Here is a 24120-nt window from a genome sequence, read left to right on the forward strand (position 1 = left end):
GTAGAAGGTCTAGTGCATGATCTAGATTCTTTCCTTACAACAATAGGACGAGTATCATATTGAGGGCCAAAAATAACTGGGGATGAAGGAGTTACCTGTGGGATTTGTTAACTCGGCAGGTGTGGTGTCAGCCACTTGCTTTGGGGGGTTGAATAATCTCTATATCACGAGGCATAACCGGTTGAGGGAAACCTGAGGATAGACCAAGAGGAGCACTGTCAGAATAAAATGAGGAGTCTTAAAAAAATGTTACATCTCTGGACACAAATAAATGTTGGAGTGGGACTATAAAAAAACACAACCCTTTTGTGTGCGAGAGTATCCCAAGAAGATACACTTGATAGATTTAAGATCAAGTTTGATGTGTCTAGGAAATAAATTATGAACAAAGCATTGACATCCGAATACTTTCAAAGGTAGTGAAAATGGATCATCATTTGGTAATAATCTAGAGTAAGGAGATTTATATCAAATAACGGAAGATGGTAGACGATTCATAAGAAAGCAAGCCGTAAGAACTGCATGAGGCCAATAAAAGAAGGGAATTTTCATTGCATATAATAAACCTCAAGCTACTTCAAGATGGGTAAATATAATAAAAAATATAAGGAAAACTATAACTTATGTCTCTTAGTTTTGACTTTCCAACAACCAAAATTGTAGTTACCAAAATGGAAAACAAAAAATGGCAAGTAGATTATAGGAAACATAAGATCGATAGTAAAGAGAAAATATATGAGAAATTATGTGAATTGTAAAGGAAGCAAAAATAGGAACATCTAAAAACTTGCATAATAGATGCAACTTTTGTGGATGCTATATACAAAGACTTAAAGAACTAATTAAAAATAATTTTTATTGATAGTAACTGATAATAAAAATTATTACATAACTATTAATAGATTTATACTTAATTCAATAATTTATTTACATTAAAGATGATAATATTTTCATTTGAACCTCTTACTTTGATGAAATAAAAGTATATATGATTGTAGAGGGAAAGGAGCAAGGTTGGACTCAAGTACAGCCAACCTTGGTTGTACCTAACTTTTTCTTCTTTTAAAAAGTTACTATGTTTACAAGAATATTATTTACTTCTTCAAATTACGATGGCGCCGTTACTTTCATTTTATCATTCAAAATTGATAATAAAAAAAGGTAAATCCCAAATGAATGTCAATATGAATTCATGGGATGATATATATGTAAAAGAAGAAGAAATCATTTTCTAAGTCATTCAATTCAAAAGCCAATCTTAAATTGAAATTTAGGTGCACCTAAGCTAAAGTGGACTTAGATTCAATCCTTTTTTTTTCCATGATTGAGGTTATAATGTTTCAAATAAATTCCAAATATTAGCATCAGTATCCTAAAACTTCTGGACACACTTCAAAATATTTAGTTCTTGAAATGTTTCCCATAGATTTACTTTTGTAGCAAGCTTTGAAGAAAACAAGTTTTCCACCCCAAAAAGGAGTTCCTAGTGTGATCAAAACTATGCAACACAGAAAATCATGAAGTAAAAACTAGCCACATTTGAAAAGTCAAGAGTTTCCTGCCTGTGAAGTGAACCAACCAGCCCAAATTAGAGCAGCACAAGCTTGCATATTAGAAAACCAACAAAAGACTCCTTAGTGTCTTTTAAAGGCAGGTATAGAGCAGCTGCTAATGTTTTGCAAGCATGTTCTTTTCAGCCAGTCATGCACACAGGATAACAAGTACTTTATGCAGGGAATGAAGCAACTAGAGTTCGGCAGGCTGAAGCCTCCTTTATGCAGTGAAGGCAGCAACTAGTGTATGCAGAGAAGCCTCCTAACACATCACAGGTCTGCACGACTTTACATTATATCATAGCTTATAAGTCCAAGCCAAGCATAATTTGCCTAGTTTTAGGCAAAAACATCAAAGGACCCATCCCTGAATGAAGTTACTCTCTCCAGCTACAGTCCTGGGAATGGCTGCTTCTGAGGGAACAAACTGGGGATACCTGCACCATTATTTCTCAGATTAGCTCTCTCCAATTATGAACAATGAATAAAGCAGAACTATCTGAGACATTCATAACGCTCACAGACTCACAGAACGATGGAGTAAGTGGCACAATCACAGCTTTAAAACTTTTAAGAAAAAACACAAAGGGAAGAGGAGAAGAAGAAGAAACAGACCCTATTTGCAATGTGGGTTCACAGTCCATTACTGCGGATTGAGAAGGATGCAGAGAAAAACTGTTATTTGCAACAACATGTGATTCAGACTCCCATGAACTTTGAATATTTCTAAAAGAACCTGCGCCTTCTGCTTCCAGCTGCAATACCGAGTTCATGCAGAACATCGTTAGTGAGGAAGATAATGCAAATAAGGTAGATGCTTGATAAGTTAACAGAAACCTTGTTTTTCAGCTGCTTGTTTATATCTCCTAGATGGCGTTCCTGCAAGCACCAAGAAAAAAAAATAAAAGAAAATAGTAAACTAGCAAGATTCCTTCGATTTTTGAAGTAAATTACAAATTGAATAGAGTCAATTGCTTAAAATCTGTGCACACCTTTTTGCGTAATTCTTCCATCTGCTCTATCATTATTTGCGTCTGAATCAAGAATAGAACACGAACGTTAGACAAAATGTCACTTCCATACTGCTAAATATTTCTCAAGAAACACGTCTCTTGTATACAAGGAGCAAAACGAGCTCCGCAATAGAAACAGGTTGAGATCATGTTAATAATTGATATTTAATATGATACCAGGCTTCATTAAGTCAAGAAACAAATATGCATGCAGACTTTGATCGCCAAAAAATACAGTCTTAGTTGATCCTTGGTGTAAGCCAATAATCACAACAAGGGTGCATCTAATTTTCTTTTTCTAATTTTCACCCATTGTTATGAAAGTAGAATGCATCTGTAGCTGACATCCCTCGCAAGAACCAAACTAATGTTCTTATCTATGGTGTGCTTATGTTCCTTGTTGTTAATAATAATCCCACATAGATTGTAGAGTGGCATACAATCTACTATTAGAACTAGAGTTGGGTTTCTCTATTTTCCTTAAGCTTTTGAGTTAGGTGTCTTTGTTCACAATACCAAAACAAGTCCAATGGGTCTCCATCCAAAGACTATCTAACGTGAAAGAACAAAGATGGTCCACACATGAGGGGGAATGTTGACACCTTGCCCTATATGAGTAGTAGAGTAATCCAATATGCTATGGTTGATAGAAAAAAAGTTTCCTATGGATTTAAAAGTACTCTTAAATAGCTGTAATAACATGAGATTTACAAAGTTTTAAGTTAGTACTGATGCAAATACTAGTACTCTAAAGGCCTTATTAGGGCATAGGGAAAGTGACAAGAGAAACCACTTTTTCGGTAGAAAGTGGTTTTAAAATGGTAGTGAACCTGGAAAGTCAGGGTGGAATTCACTTCACTCAAAGGAAGTGAATCACCCCATTTCTCAACAAAATGATGGAATGTGAAATCCACCTCTCATACTGGAATTTCACTTTCCATCATTGGTTGCCTTCATGGGTTTACAATATACACCTTCATCCTCTTTCATTCTTTCTTCTTTCTTATTCTTTGCTCTTCTTCCTTCTTCCCTTTTCTTTTTTTTTAATAATGAGAAAAAGCCAAGGAACCTACACCGGAAGGGGGAAAGCCTACTCATCCCCCCTTTTTGGTTTTCGGTGTTGTTTGCAAATTGGAGAGGATGGCGAGGAAGGAGAAAGGCTTGGTGTTTCTAGGCGGAAATTTCGGGCAAGGGCAAGGGAAAGGTATCCCCCGCCCCCATCTTCTTCCTTAGCATCCACTACAACTTGTAGAGGAGGTCAAAAACTGGTATGATGGGTAGAGGCAGCCCTCCTCAGGCAATCGACTCATTCCGGTGAAGGTGAGGGTAGGAGGGCTTCTCTCGTCCCCTTCCTCATCACCCTTCCAATGGATATTGCTTTCTTTTTAAAAAATAATGTGATCACTATATTTAAATTTTATTTATTTAGTATATAATTTAAATAATTAAATACCTTCAATTAATTACTATTGTTGTGTAATTAAAATAAAAAATAACAACTCAATTATTTTAACTATTTATTTAATTTATCAAGACAAGAATTTTCCCAATGCACTAACAAAATAAAAATTACAAAATGAGAATTACGAATTTAGTTTATAATAACAAAATTAAAATTCTTGTTATTCAAAATTATGTTATCAATTTAAATTAATTCAATTATTGCTCATTTTATTTAATTTTATTAATTGAATTACTTTAATTATGTAACACAAATGTGATTGAATTCAAAATTATCTTTAAGAGTCAAATTATGTCATCAAATTGAAAAATTATTTTATAACCAAAGTAGTCAATACCAGATTTATGTCAACTAATTAAAATATCTATAATTTACAATGACATAATAGCATGAATGCCCTCTTTTTCCTTGTTATTTTATCATAAATCTATTTGATTAATCTAGGGAAAGTAGACCACCTTAGAATTCACTTTAATTTTCACTTTCCCTGAGTGATCTACTTTCCAAGCACACTAACCCCCCCATAATGTTTTCAAGAAATGAATTCATGAGCAAAAGCATAACTTAATAATGGCATAGTTAGAAAAAAAAATACAGTGTACATGGATACAACACAAAGATGCATCTCCAGATGAGCCTGTTTGGATATATTTTCGATGCAAGCTGGCAATGAAAAGATCTTGTAGAGTAAATAGGACAAGAAAAACAGTACCTTCCTCTGCCTAGCTTGACAGAGAGCCATTTCCAGTTGTTTTTCAAGTTGCTGCAGTTCTTTGACACTCAGTGGTCCAAGATCCTCCCCCAGGAGATGCCTTCACATATGTTAGCAAATTACTATTTCAGACATTGACAAAAAAACCTCCCAAGGTAGGAGACTATCACCATTAATGACCATGATGATTATCTTGAAAACAGTTTCAGTATTACTACGAGTGTTGTAGGACTGGCAGCTAAGGAGCAAATCATTTATGTTTCGATTAGTTGCAATAGCCTACTTGAAGGATTACCTTTGGGAACGCTGAAGTGACTCATACTTGGCTTTTAGTTTCGACACTTCCTGGTACCATCCCTGAATTAAGGACAGAGGTTTTATGATGCAGTAACTAGCCAGTTGATCAGAACGTATGGTAAACAGGCACAGGAATACTTTTGAAAAATGACAGGAAAAGAGCAAACCTGAGTTTCGCGATCAGCGATGTTAGCATCCTGAGGAGTGTAACAACATCTTTGGTATCGTTCAAGCGTCTTACTCATACTGAAAGAACAAAAAAAAAAATGGGAAATATGCTTCAAAACTGCTAGAATATGCTTCAAACTCAAAAATGAACTCAAGTAATCATACAAGAATCCGCCAACATTAACACTATATTTCTTGAATTTCTCAGTGAAATACTCGGGCAATCAGACTAGATATTCTACATAAAAATCAGGACTAAGTATGCTTCATTCTTCCACAAAATATACCTTCTCAGGTAAAATCTCTATGAAATGGGCATATACACTAGTGTAATGATAAAAATCATACCAACGTCAATTTGTAAACTATAATGGCAAAAATCACATAGATGAAAGTTGCACAGGAAGACTCCATAATGAGCAAGTGGAATATTATTAAACCTCAAGTACCACCTTTCCACTAAACTCAGTAATCTACAAAGCAATCTCGCCAGACAGGAAAGCATTTCAAATAAGAAACCCACGTAAAAAGAATATCAACTGTCACTTTGAATCAGAGAACTGGAAGTAGAAAATGGATCAATGCATGCTACACATTTGGAAAGACTTCGTTACTAGGTTAAAAATTGCTGGTAGTCTTCATGCTTGATGTTTGAAGTCAATATACATGTAAGAACTCTACAGAGTTCTCGATCAATGAGTTGTCACATCTATAAGGATTAAAATCGTTAGAGCTCTATCATTGGATTATATGTCTCACTTTGCACTTTGAACAATGATTTTTTTTTTCATTGAAGCAGAAAAAGTGAAAACTACAAGTTTATGCATGGGCGCAAAGATCCTGGGAAGCTTATGTATAAGATCGGAGCTGTAGAAACCAGAAAAACTAAACAAGGAAAAAGAAAAGAGGAAGTCTGCTTTTAAACTTGTTCAAAGGTTAAGGGAAAGCCAACACTTTTTGTCTTGGTCATAATGAGTTTACATGTGTTTCTTGCTAGACCAAAATCATATTAGTCTCCATTATTTTGATCAAAACAAAATGGGCGGATTGAAAATGTGATATTAAAAATGTAATTAGTGTATTTTATGCATGTGCCTTATGGCACAAATATACATGGTCCATGGCAAAAGCTCAAGACAAGATATTGAAGAATCGAGTTGCCAAGTCAATACTAGAGTCTAATAAGTTTACATGTATTTCTTGCTAGACTAGAATCATGTTAGTATCCATAATTTTGATGAAAACAAAATGGGCAGCTTGAAAATGTGCAATTACAATGTAACTAGTGTATTTTAGGTACGTGCCTTCTCGCAAAAATATACATGGTCCATGGCAAAAGCTCAAGACAAGATATTGAATAATTAAGTTTCCAAGTCAAGACTAGAGTCTAGAATAAAAGTCTATAACTCAAGAACTCTGGTAATATAAGAAGGTTTTGGAATTATACCAAAGGTTTTCATTGAATATAAACTTCATCTAAAACTCAAAACTCATTCTTTTAAACCATAATGATTATCGATTTCAAGAAAATATGTTAGGGAAACAGATTTCAATAACATTTTCAAAATCATAATAGAATGTTTAAAATGTCTTTGGAATCATTGTCCAAAATTTTACCAAGTTTCAAATTGATTTGAATCTTAAAAGGAGTTAAAAATTGAAGTGTTATATATAACCTGGTAACAATGATCGGTCTTTTATTTATGATGATTGATTATCCTTTGTATTGCATAATCAATCACCCAGAATGCAGCAAGGCAAGTTTAAAACATTATTTGACATTGGTTACAAAGCATGATCGATCAATGGAGAATTATTGACCTCTGAAAAATGCATGATCAATCATTAAGCTATTGGAATTCAAAAAATAGAGACATTGGAAGCCAGCGATCAATTATTGGAAAGTTGATGATCTTTCATAATCATGGACCAGTTTTTTATAACTTTTCTCTAATGTTTTAAAACTTCTAGTTTTGCTTTCTATCTTTGAAATAGGAATTTTAGGCATATCCCCAAGTATGAATTCACTTGGAAATCCTTTGTATTCATGAAAGTAAAGCTTCTTGAGTGAAATCTTGACAAATAGAAGCTTTGGACTTAAACATTTTCAACTTTTCGATTTGGTTTTCATCATTCCCACTCTAATTGAAGCTCTAACACATGCTAACTCGTGCTTAAAGAATTGGGAGTATTAGATTCACCATGTGGTTCCTTTTTCTTGTGTGATTTCCTTGTAAAGGTTTCTAGAACTAGAATCTAGAGATTGGGCTCTTCAGAGTGAGGGTGCTTTAGAGCAAGAATCTAGGGAATACTTGTTAGAGAAGGAATTTAGTCTTAGTCCAGAAAATCTCTTGGGGAGAGAATTTAGATGTGCACTTAGACATTGTATCGTTTTGGCCTAAAAGAGTCGTGAATCCTTTTGTATGAGTTTTCCAAAACAAGAGTTCTTAAGCAATGATTAACACTAGGGAACATTGATAACAAGTGTCTTTATATTGTGGCTGCTTGTATGCTTTTTGTCTTGCTTACATTCACACTTAATTTTTAATTAGTACTCAATTCACCCCTCCTCTTGACATGCCAATTGGGCCAACATTTCCCTCCTTTCTCATCCATCCCTCCTTTCCCACACTCTCTTCTCCTTATCTCTCCAAATCTATGAACTTCAACTGATAATACTATGTTCTGTGATTAACCTATCTCATGCAATTTCCTTGGATACTTGAACTAGCAAATTTTAATCCATCTCAATGAGAAATTCAGATCATCCAGGCCTACTCAGAACTACTCCATCAGGTTGATAACTAAGCATCATGAGTATCACCTAAGTTCAAATTCTTTCATACTTCCACAAGAATAACCTTCTCAATTAACACCATTAGAAGTAGATAAAAATCAATGAATGCCAGTTATAATAGTAACAAACTGCCATGGATGAATTTTGTCAAGAAAAATAAGAATTAAAAATCTTTTTCATACATCAAAAATATAGCACATAGCAAATAAAAAGGCAAAGATTGCATTAAGACATATATCTAATATTGAAAAATTGCTAAAAACAATGAGATCAGTCTAAGCCATCATAAAAGGTTGATTACCAAAAGAATGAAGCAAAGAGGAAAGGAATACTAAAAGACAGTAACTTACTTTTTTTGGAAACCCACTGTCTTGGAAAGTACTCTCACTTTTTAGTACTTATATGGAAAGTCAGAAAGTTTCCACATTGGTATTTTCCTCATTAGTGAGTGATCTCAATTAGTGGATTTATTTTTAGAAATTCCTTAGTTACTTTCCTTTAGTAGTGCATTTAGGAAAGTCTTAAAGATAGTAAGTCTATTATTAACAGTTTTCATCTAAGTTAGTTACTTGAACAACCAATTTTTATAAAATAAAATAAAAATAAGAGGTTTTCAACCACTTTCCATAAAAATAAAATGGTTTTCAATTTAGAAAGTAACAACTCAATCATACTTAGAAAGTTTTTGTCCTAGGAAAGTTCTATTATGATGGTGTATTCAATTTAAGAAGTAACAACTCAATCATAATTAGGAATTTTTCTCCTAGAAAAGCTCTATTATGATGACATAACTTATTTTAGTAAGTCGTGGTTATTTTTAGAACCCATAAATGGGTGAATAATTTGTTGTTACTTTGAATTAGGTCAAGAATTAGGTTAAGAAATTGAAAATCAGGAATTTCCTACAACTAGGCCAATAATAGTCAACTTGCTCATATTCCAGCCTAGTCTATCAACTATATTTTAATATTTTTGTGTTTAGAGGAAAATTCTTCATGCATGATTGGGGCAATACTTCAATGATAAAGATGGTACCTAGTCAGGTCTCACAAGAGTTGAAAACTAATGTTGTTCTTACTGAATTTCACCAAAATTCTTAAGAACAAACACAAGAGTTCTAAACATTTTTAAGTGTAGGTTTCATCCAATTAAATTTCATCTATCACCACTCCTATAAGAAATCACTAATGCCAAGCAAACCCTGAAAGTAGGAAGATACTTGAAACAAAAAAGATGCAACAAAAGGAATGTTGACTATTTCTTTGAACATGAGAAATGAAAATAAACCAGAGATGAAGCATACTAAAAAGGCAGCTAACAAACTCACATTTCAAAGAGTACATTCTAGGTTAAGAATTTCTGGCAATCTTCATGCTTATATATGTCACACTCAAAAATATACGTACATACATACATACATATATATATATATATATATATATATATATATATATATATATATATATATATATATATATATATATATATATGAATTCTTCAACCTTTGTTGAATGAGTTATTGTATATTTACAATTGATTGAAACAACTCGTTATTGTCCATCACTCAAATACTTTTCTCACATCTTATAATTTTAATTTTTTTCTAATTCTCATAATCTTCATACTCAAAGAAATAATAGAAGTCTACCTAATAAATACCACAACATGTTGTTGGAATATAAGCTCAAGCCCACACGACCAAGGAAGGCCCAAATATCTAAGATTATTATAAGATGGGCCACACGAAAAAGGAAGGCCCACAAGATGCAATCCCATAAGAAGTAGGACCCAGAATTATTACCATGAACTGGCATCCTTATCACATCAGTTGGAAGATCAAGAAGGACTCACAAAAATTATCTTTATCTTAGGGTCACGACCAAGAAGATTTTTAGTTTGAGTTATGTTTGTCTTTTATCTATATTGAGTTATTTAATTATGTTAGGACCTATCTTTAAATGTTAGAGTTTGGGTGTAATTGGGACAAGGGTAGTTTTATTGTAATTGGACTCTACTACCTTCCTCTATTATAAATAGAGGTTCATGTACTCTGATTACAATAAGTTATTGATGTCAATGAAGTATTGCACTTTTTCATAAATTCAACACATGTATTCAAATTCAAAATTCTGGTCCAAATGAAAAATGTAGTACATTTGAACAACAATTAATTCTAGTGATTCAAAATTATCAATCAAAAAGAAGATAGTCACTAGTAATGGAAACAAATTTGGGGGCAACTATACATCAATAATTTTTCAGTGCTTGCCAATACTAAGTTGCTAATCATAAAGTATCCTATAAGCCTACAACATGCATATTGAATCATGCTCTTTTAACTAAATAGACTAGCTTCCCAGCTGTCCTACTGTGTAATCTGTGACTATTTCCGGCATAGAGGCTAGAAAATAGAGCTAATAAGGAATAGAAAATACACGAAATAGAAGAGATATTAGCCATTGTGAACAATAACTAAGGGAAGCTAAATACCTATAGCCAAGATTAGTATCTCAACATAAGGTTATAAGGAGCTACAAAACATATATGATCAATGAAGTGTTTCGCGAGATTCTTATTTTGATGATCACTATCTCACAACCAACAAACAACCATGCACATAAAAACAAAGAATTGATAAAAACAAAAGCAATTGATTGCAAGCATGAAATTTTCATTTAACAAAGCCAAGAGATTTCAAAAACACCAAGAATAGTTTGTCTCTTCTCTTTAGTTTCTTTAATAAATGTTCATAGCCTCGTGATATTTTTTGGTGGTTGTATATCTACCTTAAGATAGTAGAAAGTTTGCCTTCACCTTAAGAATTCTATGCTTCAATTTTCAGTTTATTTAAGTTGTATTTAGGAATATAAATAAATATATATATATTTATATAAATATATATATATAAATATATATATATATATATATTTATATATATATATATATATATATATATTTATATATTTATATATATATATATATATATATATATATATATATATATATATATATATATATATATATATATATATTTATATGGGTTTATGTACAAAGAGGCAGTATTATAAATTGACACTAATTTTATTTAAGTGAATTTATAAGACAGAGGGGTTGAATTCCATGCCCTGATGAGTGCTTCTTCTTTGGCACTATTCTCATCTCCTTCACACACTTCTCTCTTCTCCTTTCATTCCTTTTTCTATATTGCATCCTCATTTTTAACATGGTATCAGAGCAGTAAAGTTCGAGCTTGGGAAATTATATATATTCTTGGATCTCCTTCTTAAAGCATGCAACTTTCATTAGAGGGATTTTTACAAATTTGCACATCTAAATGAGTAAAAGTCAGATATTTACCTTCTTTTATGTGTCATCACCACTTGGTTGATGGCTTGTACTATCTTTTGAGTAGTTTCTATGTGTTATTGTGCCCCTAGAGGATTTTTCCCCTATTTCATCCAAGTCTGAAGTAGATATGGACTTGTGTGGACTTATCCAAGTCTATGTAATGCTTGTGTAGAGTGATAAGTTGGAAGAATTGAACTGTGTTGGGTAAAAATGATCCTTATTATAGATGAAGTTGTTAAATTGTTTTCTAGGGTTTGTGACCTGCCTTGAGGTTGATTTCTATGTCTAGGATTCGCCCAAAATGGTGCAAGTTTTGTGTTGCATTTCAAGTTTATTTTTGGACTAATCTTTGACGTGATCATTTAGTGGTTATTACTGTACCTGATTATGGTACAAATCGTTGATGCTATGGAAATTAATACTCCAAATAATTCCTCTATAAATTCTAAGAATAAAGATTATCATTTTATTGAAATTACATCAGTAAAATTGGATGAAAAAACCTAACTGAATGGATGAAGTCAGTCCTTATACTTTTTTAAAGTAAAGAGGAAAGCAAAGTATCTAGGGAGGATCCTCCTAATCCTATGATAGAGGACTATAAAGCAAAAGATAGTGATATGACGGCTTAATTTGTTAACATTATGGAATTCAGATTTAGTGACCAAGTGATGAATTGTGAGACGTCTGAAGAAACTTGGGTAACTATAGAATCTATTTTATCTCAAGAGAGTAATCTATCTGAAGTGTATGATTTGTATGCCAAGTAACATGCGATAGGGTAATCATTTTGTTACTGACTAGACTAATATCTGAGGTGTCTAGCAAGAAAATGGTGCATTCCATCCTTAGAAGGGTTTGTACCATAGCTAATGACCAGGTAACTACCCTCAAGAACATATTTAATCATGTGATTTGATTAGAAAGCATAATATTAAATGAATTTGAGAAGAAAACTACAATAAATGAAGCAAAGACTCTCAATCTCAACTCTACTCCCACTAGATCTAACACCCTCAAAGATCGTGGAGGGTACGATTATGGTTGAGATAGTTTAAGTCATGATCATGGTGGTGGTTGTAGTGATAGATGTGATAGGAGGTGTGTTCATTGTGGAAACAATAATCACTTCTCGAATAAACATTGGGAGATATACGAAAAACTAACATGGGCCAACTCAAGTGTATCTGAAGGTGAGAAAGTGTCAACTAATGAGCCTCAAAGAGAATTCAGTAGCAACTTCAGCAATTGAGCCAGCTGACTTCCACATCATCATCAAAGACAGCATATGCAACTCCTAGCTTAAGATGATAGAAGAAGTTTCAATGATACAAAAGTTACTATAAAGGGGAAGGACATGATTGTCTAAGAGACCACTATAGTAATCAATACTCCACAAGGTACCCTTTAATATAGATATTTTAATTTTTTAGAGAACAAGGACTTGAAATATCAATAAAAAAGTTATAGTGTATTGTTTTCTAGAAATTTCGTTTCTAAGTACTATAATACCCTCTACTCAAGTTGTTGAGTGAAGGATAATATTGTCATTAAGTGAGAGGACTAGGAATGAAGAAATTAGACTTATATTGGTAAACCCTTTGTTCTCTCTCACTACTATCTTTCTATTTTCTGCCACATTATTCTCTCTTCTTTCTCTACTCTCTTCTCTAACCTCTAGAACAACAACTAGATCTTTTCTCCATTATTATATTTTCTACCAGAGTATTATTTGATATTGGATCCTAGGAGTTTCAACATAAAGTATAGCTCATGTTTGTGGCTGAGTCTTCCAAGAAATATAGTAATCAATGCTCCTCAAGGTACCCTTTAATATAGAAATTTTAAATTTTTAGAGAATAAGGACTTGAAATATCAATATAAAGTCCTAGTGCATTGTTTTCTGGAATTTTCATTTAAGTACTATAATACCCTCGACTCAAGTTGTTAAGTGAAGGATAATATTGTTATTAAGTGAGAGGATTAGGGACTAAGAAATTGGACTTATATTGGTGAACCCTTCCTTCTCTCTCTTGTGTTTTGTTCTCTCTCACTACTATCTTTCTCTTTTCTTCCACATCCTTCTATCTTCTTTCTCTTCTCTCTTCTCTAACCTCTAGAACAACAACTAGATCTCTTCTCCATTATTATATTTCTACCAGAGTATTATTTGATATTGGACCTTAGGAGTTTCAATATAAAGTATAGCTCATGTTTGTGGCTGACTTTTCCTTCTATTTCTACTATTTTCAAAAGAAAATCGATTTTAGAGTAATGAGTAGCTTTCAGATTTTTTTCTAGGAATGTCACATACTACAACACATACATAAAGGTGGAGCAACAATTCAAAATGTAAAATGAAAAGTCTAGTGGTCTATCCATGACCCTTCATCATTTGGCAACCTTAGATGATCTTGATTTTCTTCTACACATGCAGTTTCCACGACTTCTAATAGCATGTTATTAAACAGGTTTAAAAACATAAACAGTTTTTGCTATTTTCTGGTCATGTAAAGTTCCTCAAGTCTAAGTCATTCATTTCCAGAAATTTAGCTTTTCAATAGTCCCAAGCTCAGTATAAACTCTTTTTAGTTATACAAAAAGAAGGTTCAACAAAAAGACCACCCATTTGACTGACCAGCTGACTTAAACTCATTTGTTTAGCTCAAGAGATATAGTATAAGCTTGACCTACATTGTTTAGATAACTTATCCTTGACAATTGTTAACATTCTCACCAGTTATTTGTTATTAGATGAAATGATGTGTTAAGCACCTAGCCAATACTACCCAAAAGACCGGCCTGTTAGGAGTAGAAGACATAGGTACTTAACCCAGGACCATAACATTACACCCCCCTTCACAAGCCGACGTCCATGGCGGCCAGCACCTGCGGTGGCCAACTCAAGCGGCTGCCCCACTTCTAGTGCCCCATCGCAGTTCTCCAGGTCGGCCCCTACCACTTGGTCACCCCTTCCACTTCGGTAGCACACACCGGGATTCGAACTCGTGACCGAGTGCTAGCTCTGATACCAAATGTTAAGCACCTAGCCAATACTACCCAAAAGATTGGCCTGTTAGGAGCGGAAGACATAGGTACTTAACCCAGGACCAGAACACAATGTGACAAGAGAACATATATATTCAAGAAATAATTCCATAAATGCAACAAATACTTGACTATGAGTGCAGGTTCGAATTCCTAGTTAATGGATTCCTAATAGGCTGTGTGGTTTCCAATGGGGAAAAAAAATATCTTTCTTTTTTACTAGCCTAGAACTAATCAAAAGGAAAAAATTTCTATTAAAGGTTTTTTTTAGTACATATATAATCAAAGTATTTCTTTTCCATGAAAAACTTTCAGCCTAGCATTACTAACCCAACCCTGTAGAACAACAATGAAGTTTTCTGTACTCTGCAATTTTTTTTTCACAAATGACAAGTGAGATATTGGGAAGCAAAAGTTGCATTTATAAGATTTTGCTTCATGTTCATGGAAGAAAAGAAAGAAAACAAGAGAAAGAGGTAGAGACGAGAGATGACAAGAGATAACATAGATAGGAAATATCTAGCTAAGTTAGTTAAATGCAAGTTAAATATTAAGCTTGTATGTATCAAATGAGTAGACTGCTTGTAGATGTACATAACACAAAGCCTGAAGGTAAGCAATATATTAACTCAACTCTAAAGAATACCTTCCCCTCTTCTACAAGGCAGCATTAAGGGACTATATTTATATCACAAAAATGACAGAAAAATCATTTTTCTTTGACAAACACTACAAGAAATTTAACTTTTTTTGCAAAAAAAATATTTTTCATTGAAAATTTAAAGTATTTTCTTCTAACCAGTTTTCAAAAGTTAGTGCATTATTTTTTCTTCATCTATTAAGTTATAGAAAATTTACCTATTTCCTGCTCCCTTTAACTTTTAATGGGCAAAAAGATGGGGTAAAATTTCTCCGATCACCTAAAACGTGTATAAATACCAAAACATTTTGATGAAATAGAAAATTTTTATATATAATTTTTTTCAATGATTTTCTATTAACACAAAAGTCACCCTAAGACTAAGATCTACTTATGTAATATGACATTTATTTGCCTCTCATCTCCAAAACAACTATTTGTTAGTTTGATAAGTAGTTGCAAGTTTCATACTCTCAAGAGCTGATTTATTCAAAACCAAAATTCTCATGCTCAGTGAACAAGACAAAGCAATTGATGGAATGAACAAGACTCTTGAATGACTATTTGAGGCATGCTAATACTCTATTTCCTCAAATATCTATCCGTGTTATGGGCAAGGCAGTTTCTCTCTTCCACGGTGGTGGAGTTGATCCTTCCAAAAGCAGGAAAAAAAAAAAAGCAATATCTGACAAGACTGCGACTGCGACAAATCCAGTTTCCAGATGCCAACGTTTTCTTCCATTAGATGCTGCGCAGGACTTTTATGTCTGACTATCTCTAAAGAGGTCTTTTCAGCTGCAATCATTAATGCTGCGTCCTCCAAATCTACATTTACGGGTTTGTCCTTCTGGACAGTGAAACAGACAGCCTCCTTATTTTCTGAAAATATTTCAAAAAGAAATGAGATTCTTCTCCCGACAAAAGAGGGCGGTGAGACAGCAGCATCTCCACTTGGTTTGCTCCGCGCTTCTCGAGAATGAACTGTTTCGTACTTTTCCGAACTTCTAAAGCATTTCTTGACGTCACAGAATAAGACGTCAAAAGATTGAGACGTCAGTAGTATTCAACTTGGGTCAGGTACAATCTTTCTCTGCCTGCATTGGAAGCCGTGGATGGAAGAACAGCACTCAGTCAAGGCATTCTGTTCGCGTGGATATTCAGTAAAACCATGATCTTCATCCATTGGATTCTGTTGCAGGTGCATGTAGCTTCCAGAGGCAGAGTCTAATCACAGTCCAACACGCCCGTGAATGATCTTTAATCATCTGCGGAACTTTCTTTGACCCGTACTACATCTAAAGACATCTCTCGCTCCCAGAAGAGAAAATAAAAACACCAACAGAAGCGACTTGGAAGATCGGAGCAATGGAAAACTGGTAAAGCCAAATATTATCATAGAGAACTATCAAGACCACCAAAAGGCTGCTTGAGGAAGTGAAAGTTTTGAAAATAAGCAAAAATGAAAGAACAGCAAATTTAGTCCGTCTATCAAAACGAATTATTTGTGGGTTTTGGAACTTGCTCTCCTTTCCACGAAAGTCGAATTAATCTGCGTTACCCTTGGAACCCATCTGTGCCTATACCTATCAACTACTCTGAGAATCCCTAAAAAGCACTGAACTGTAAAGTGTATTTGATCCAACCAAAAAGAAAGGAAGATTCCACAAAAAAATTTAAGTTCAGCACAGAAAGATTGACAACAAGTAGTTGGAGTCCTTTGCTAGACGTGAAAAGAATTATAATAAAATTCTCTACAGTTCATTAAATGCCTATAAGAATCAAATTTTTACCTTTGTTCAGACATGGATGAAGAAATGTTTCCTATTTCAGGATATTGATGATCAAGAAAACTGTTCCCAAGTAGCATTTCTAGACTTCGTAATAGAGTGAGAAAACTCTAACCACTGGCCGAAGGGTTGTCAACCATATCTTCAATAACTTAGTTTTCTTCTTCACTTTTGACAAATTAGTATAGATTTTTACCAATATTGGATTTTCATTTTGGTTAGCTTTTCTGAACTAAAAATCCTATTCCTGCAATTGTATTTCTAATTTTTATATGCCTTTCATTTGGTCCTAAATCTCCGCCTCATTGTAGAGGAAGCATCTATCTTTCGAACAATCCACATTGCTTTCTAAGTCCCTTAAAAGCGGAGGTAAGGGATAACAATCATTTTTTAAATCTCTGAATGCATAACTTTCATCTGTTGTCAAAATACTCATGCACACTAGTTCATGTTGATTCAAGTTTTACTCATCTAGTGTCAGTTTTCTATATTTCTCATGGTTAATGAGAAATGTCTATTTTTTTTAACACAATGAGGGATGAAATTTATAAGGAAAACCTCCTTATAGCTGGGACAAAATGTACATCAGGAGAAGAACAACAAGAGGGCCCTCAACGAACAAAAAAATAAACAAATAAGAAAAAAAACACAAACAAACAGAGGGGCAGCTCTAACCCAAAGGATGGTGGCTCCCACCTCAAGATGTTGGCTGGGAACACTAATTGTAGCTAGAGTGTCTACATCATTACTTACCAAATAGAGATGTTGTTCCCAAATGACTAAGACAATATTGCAAATATTAACAGTTTCATCCATGACGCGAAGGAGCTTTCCCAAGATAGGGGGAATCCTAGCTAATAATGATATCCGAGTCCCTTCAAATGATTAAGGGAAGAAAACAGTCCTCAGGTGCAAGTTGTGGAAGCCCAAGAGGAGTGCCCAGCCTTTGCTTCATAGAGCCACACCTACCTAAGAGAACAAGGAAAACAATGTGGATTGTTTCTAGTAAAGTCCTAAATGACACTACGCCACCAAATGGATTTGGATAGCCATGAGTTACATCAGAGTTAAGCTTGAAATAGCTTTTTACCAATTCACCCCAATTGGAAATTGTGTTGTTCTCAACAGATGGTTGTTAAGAATAGTCCAACATAAATTTAAGAGAAGAAAAACTACATGCTTACAACTTTGAAAGAGGCTTCTTAACTTGGGCGAGCCATTTTGGGATGGATTCCTACCCAAGGTTATTATAGCATCAGAGTAGCTATTCATATGTGAGCCTCCACCCAAAGTTATCCGCATGTAAGAGCCATAAAGAGGGCCTACACATGATAATAATCTCATAATGATCAAGGATAAGAAAATTCTGGTACTTATTACTTGGGAAGAAGCATCTTAACTTTTGCTAGTCATTTTAAGATGGATCTAGACCTAAATTTAATAGTGGAGAGAGCAAAAGGAAATCATAGCTGAAGATCATACATAGAAAGAAAAAGTTATCCACATTGGATAGATCACAAATGGAAATGCAAGAGAGGTGATTAGTTGTTTCCTCGATATTCACACAAGACTGACAAGTTTGGTTTTCAACACTGAGAATCTTACCTTAAGAAGCATAACAAATTAAGGGGTGGATTAAATGTATAATAAATTGTTGATGCAGGCCTAATAGTTAGTAAAAGCCATAAGAGATGACATAGTGGGAAGTGATAGAATAAATACTTAAGGGGGTAACTTTCTCAGTCATCAAAATCGTCTCTCACCCCTTTCAAGTACTTGAGGTATAGGAGGGAGATCAAACAACTGGTCTTAGAAGGTTGATTAAATGCCCCAAATGTGGAGATTATGCATTGGTCTTAAAGCATCTGAAAACTTCCTAATTGAGTTCTATGTAGTATATTATAAAAGGCAGAGTTTAGATGGTATGCTAGCCTTTTTTCAATTCCTCTTCTTCTAGTGCCAAACGTTGCTGCAAATATCTTTTTCTCCTTCACAGATTGCTACATGTGACTTCATAATTTACACACCTGGAATAAGGATACCAAGTTTTGACTGCACATAAACCAGGCTAACTTATATGTTTTTCCCTTGCATTTATTATTTTCTAGCTGGTGGTTGTCTTACTCTATGTGTCTCATTCACTTTGATCTGAAAATAAATTAGCTTTTTTGGAGAGTAAACAGTGTTCAGACCATGATAATCTGTGAGTTTGTTTATGGTTAATACTGAAAATATAAGAGACTCATCAAGCGACTAGTGCAAACTTATTGAAACAATAATCAAATTAAAATAGTAAGAATAATAAGAATAATAATAAAAGTAATAGTCATTCAAAGTAATAAATAAATAAAAATAATACAAAGTAATAATCATTATTTCAATAAAAATTTGTTAAGTTATGCTTTCTAGAAGCTGTTTCTCCTACCTGTGTTTTGTATTTCCTATCGATGTCTCTTGTACCCTTTGGAAACCTTATCCATAGAGCTTAGAAGTACTTAGTTCCTTGAAGATTTCTCCAAAATGGGAATAAGAGACGGAACTTGAGTACTAACTGACTCAGTCGACTACCTAGTTGAAAGAATATTTTGGGTTGTAACTGCTAGGAGAGTTGGAAAATAAAAAAATCCACAGATCAATATATGGCCTTCTATCATTTAATGAACAATATTTTTTATCTGCACTAAGAAACAATCTCTAACTTGTACACTGGAATGCCCGTCTACATCCAACATGTAAGAATCCAAGAAAGCAACTAGTAACTGTTTGAATACATCTCTGAAGACCAACAAAGCTCAAAGTAGACTGTGGTTCAAGCGAGATTGCGTTCTATGCTATAATATAGGGCTTTGGTCAAATGGTTTTAAAATCTACAGGCTTTCCAGCTACAACAATTTTCTGAATGTTTTTTTAAATATATGCCTAATTATGTCTGTTACTCCACACATATCTCTTAAATTCTGAGAAAAGAGCTTTGATAATTGAGATGAAGGTTAGTTTGGTGCATCTCCAACTAAAGACCTTAAAGGTTATATTCAGGATACACTAAAGTTTCCTGTAATTGAATTCCTTGAGACTCCCCTACATTAGAAATGCAGTGTATCAGATCAACAACATCCAACAAGACAAACTGTCTGCAAGTATTCTTTTCCATTGATCAATCAATATAACTACTATACTTGGAATTAACTAGGGAAGTGAATGTAAAAACCGTACAGAGCACACGCCAAATAGAATTTTGGTGAACAGAAAACTAAACTGTTGAAACAAATAATTATATTAAATGTTCAACAAAAAACAAGTTGTGATTCACAGTTCTTAGGGGAAATGTCAGCTTAATTGAAAACTAATATTGAGAACAAGAGTTTTAGGTATTGGACTCTGAAATATGATACTTTTTCATGCTAATGATGTAGCAACAATAAACTTCGTTGCTATATTTTTCGACACAAAGCTTTTAATTTTTCATTTGAGTTTCCATACCAAGTGGACCTACATTGTTCGGGTTCAAGGGTTGCATGCAGATTAAAACTATTAATTAAAAGAAAAATACTAAAGATATGGTCAATCAGTGGTGATGCAGTTTGTAGCATACCTAGTGTTAAGAACAAAACCTAAAAGAACTAATGCTAACTAGCTACAAAAATGAATAAAGTAACCATTAAATATTTGCTGAGTTACAATAAAAGAGAGTTAGATAAATGTAGAATGAAAAAGCTCCCAATATATTTAATAATGAGAAGCTTCCGATGCTCTCAATCTCTTTATCAGCAATTCAACTGTATTCAAACAAGCAGTGTAAACAGTACCAATGATGCATCTATATCCTTCTGATTGATGAAAGGAGTTATGTTCAGTATATAAGGTGAGTTAATTGTTGCCCAAGGTTGGCGATGAGATGAAGCGCCTATGCGGTCCAACATTATAGTATATGGACATAACTTATAACATTGGAGAGATAGAGGATCCTCTCAGCTGGTTGCATGTTTGGTGTTGTATCTAATCTTCTCTAATGCCAATGAGGAAATATTTTCCAGTCTTTAAGTACAAGATCAGTAGTATAATGGAACTTGAAGCCTTTCATGAGGTTGTTAGGATCTAAGGAAAAACAAAATAGTTTGAGGTGGAAAAAGCATCCTTTCAAAAGCAAGTTTAAGCCAGTTACATAATCTTTTCAATTTGAGGCTCTTCTCTGTCTTTCAAGTGCATTTTAAGAAATATGGTGATGGTGAAATGATAATAATTGTAATTGTCAATAAACTTATAAAATTTACTCATGATCTTTTTGTGGTCACTGATTTAGTTGAAAGCTTCATAATATAAGGTTTAACATACGACAAGAAATAAGATGTTGAAAACTTGTAGTTCCAAGGAAGTTCACTTTTAAGAGACCTAACAGTCAGAGATAAAATAAAAACCTAAGAAGAGCCCAAATGAGAAGAGCAAATAAACTTCAAGCTTGGAGTATCTAATTAGGGTAGTTGCAAGTTTGGAGGCCCTAATCCCCACTCCACCTCCTCACCAACTCCAGATGATATTTTCATTCTCACACCTTTACTAGAATCCTACCAATTAGCAAATTTGCCCACTACTTCCTCACTCATTCAGAAAGTTGGCATTTGTTCTATAACCATGGGGCTCCTCAGTATTATAACAACCATTCTAATACTAGAAAACCACACAACTCTATGTACTTGAAGCTCTATAGGGTTAAGTTGTGCTCAAGGTTCATACATATTTGTAATCTTACTAGTCTTAAACCTAAGGCACTGTTTATGCCACCACAATGAATCAAAATGTTGGAAAATTATTTTTTCTTTTCACCAATTTTTATATTGAAAAAAAACAATTCTAGTGCTTGTGCCACTACAAGAGATGACTAGGAAACTAAATTCTAGATGTTGTGAGAACACAATAAAAAAAATATATAACTCACTGGTAAAATAAAAATGGAGGCTCAGATGGATCCTGTGTCTCTGAAACTAGTGAGACCTCTCCACCGGTGGTTTTCCCCTTATTTCCAATCAATTTCATTATAAAAGATTTTCATCTTAGTAGTTATAAACAATCAGAATCAAGATGAAACCATTTTCTTATTATTTAGGAGGGGGATGAAGATAAGAAATTTCCTTTGGAGATGACTTGATTTAGGTTGAACAAAATGAAAAATTCCTTTGGAGTGGTAAGAAGCCAAATGTCTTTACTTGAGGAGATTTAAGGAACCAGTAGACCAGAAACATGAGACTAACTTAACAAGCGATAGGTATAAATAGAGAAGTTCCCAAAACATTTTTAGAAAAGAACTGGAGCTCGTTACCCACCTATTTAATCCTTACATTAGGCAGATTTTAAAGGGAAAAAAAAAACGACGACGAAGAAGAAGAAAATTGTAAGCATTTGGTACGATATCTCTTCCATTTTTTTTTTTTCTTTTGCTTGGTCAAATGATGATGACACAAGGTGTTTCTATACTAGTATACGCTCTTCCCTTCTTTGGGACTCCAAAGCGCTCTTTCTATCTCACAGTGAAAAAGAAGAAGCTCAAACAGTTACCTTGCAGCGGAAAAGAAGCATTTTCATGAGACAAACGCAGCTTGCTGTCTGACAAGAAGGCAGATGAGCCCAAAAAGCTCATTTCATTTCTCAGGCTTATCACTTTTTGATTGTTGGACGCTTCTTATAACAGAAGCAGAAGAAGACGCTGGATACATTCTCAGAAAAGCAAGTGATTTTACTAAGACGCGTCAACGGTCACTGGAGACTACTTAAAAACCGTGTTATTTTGAAACGGTTTGTCAAGTTAAAATCAGAGGTAAAATGTTATCTGAGAGAATAAGAAAAGGAAAAAAAAAAAAAAAAAGACGCTCTCCCTTTTAGCAGCATCTTGTCGAAGACGAGAAGCTCTTTGAATTCGATTTTCTTTGTGAGAAGACATGAAAGAATAAATAAATAAAGAGAATCAGTTGAAGTAAAGACATATTAGCGAGAAAATACTCAAAAAATAGTAGGTTTAAATACCTCCTGAATGCAACGTGTATTACAAAAAGATGGGAAGTGCAGGACAGAAAAAAGAGAGCTTCGGAAGGCGGGAAAGAAGCCGACATATGAATTCAACAAGGAAAATTTGTTGAATCGTCGAACAACTCGAGCGCCAAGGAAACCGGAAACATCAGCTGGTCTCGATTAGAGTGAGAAGGTGGAAGAGAGAAAGGGGAGTGGAAAGGATGACATTTCGCTCAATACGAACTTAGTGTTGGATTTCACGAATTTGAAGAATCTGTGGTAAGCCCTTCGTTGTGTTACTACTCTTTAGCTTTTTCGCTTCTTCGTCTTCTTCCCAAAGCTCTTGGCACATACCAAAACTTTTCCACATTTTGCAGGCCTCCCTTGCTTTGAGGGTGAGGACAAGAAAAGGATAATGAAAAAAGAAAATGCTTGGGTTTCGCGTTGGAGCGGAAATTAAGATCATAGAACTGGCTACACGTTTCGGACTGCACTTCGTAGGATCTCGTCGTCTCCTGATTGCTTCGCCCAATTTACTTGGGACTTAAAAGAGTAAAAATGCGTGCAGGTGAAGCAAAAGCATTAAAAAACCACAACAAGATCTTATCGGTTGATGTAACAACAATCAAAATTTCAGGAAAAGAGAGAGACTGTGTAAGATAGAGAGAGAAACACACACACACAAACAGAGCAGAAGAACAAAGAAAGAACGAGAAAGGTACAATACCCAGCGCTGCCGAACTCGTAAAGCTTCCCACGGCTGGAGAAGATGATCAAACCAACTTCGGCGTCACAGAGAACGGAAAGCTCGTAAGCCTTCTTTAAAAGTCCATTCCTCCTCTTGGAGAAGGTGACTTGGCGGTTTATCTTGTTCTCGATCCTCTTCAGCTCAACCCGTCCTCTCCCCATTTTCTTCCTTCTGCGTCACACCACGGTGGAGGATTTCCTTCTTTTCGTTCCCTGAGCTTTGCCTCCCTATCGAAGAGAGAAAGCAAATTTAAGGAAAAATATATGAGAAGTTTATCTTATCTTTTCTTTCTCAGCCCTTAAATCAGTTTTCTTATACAAGAAAAAAAAAAGGAAGAAAAAAGGAAAATGGAAGATCTAGTTGTAAATCTGAAAGACTGGTTTTCTTACAGTGGTGGAGTTATAAAGGGAGGAAAAAGACTGCTACCACTTTGGGCCCTCTGAAAATTCCCTCTACGAAAATGGGAAGATGGCTAGATCAGGATTTAGCGGAGAGGCTCCTTCTCTCGACTTAGCCGAAATTATATAAGCTTTCACTTCCCTCTCTG

At 34.3% G+C, this 24120-nt stretch overlaps 1 protein-coding gene across 1 annotated transcript; it reads right to left on the reverse strand.

Moving 5' to 3' along the window:
• Positions 1 to 1518: 1518 nt before the first annotated feature.
• Positions 1519 to 24120, reverse strand: LOC137947886 (agamous-like MADS-box protein MADS3). The gene is made up of 9 exons (XM_068793712.1): positions 23963 to 24120; positions 23553 to 23800; positions 5205 to 5283; positions 5036 to 5097; positions 4741 to 4840; positions 2546 to 2587; positions 2391 to 2432; positions 2169 to 2308; positions 1519 to 1990 (listed from the first exon to the last, which is right to left on the reverse strand). The coding sequence occupies exons 2-9, from the start codon at positions 23732 to 23734 to the stop codon at positions 1906 to 1908; spliced, it is 732 nt and encodes a 243-aa protein (XP_068649813.1). The 5' UTR covers positions 23735 to 23800; positions 23963 to 24120; the 3' UTR covers positions 1519 to 1905.

This window comes from Aristolochia californica, unplaced genomic scaffold (assembly GCF_029961685.1).
Source record: "Aristolochia californica isolate CCGP_79_NKW_82.1479 unplaced genomic scaffold, dmAriCali1.0.hap1 SCAF_13, whole genome shotgun sequence".
NCBI classification, from domain to species: domain Eukaryota; kingdom Viridiplantae; phylum Streptophyta; class Magnoliopsida; order Piperales; family Aristolochiaceae; genus Aristolochia; species Aristolochia californica.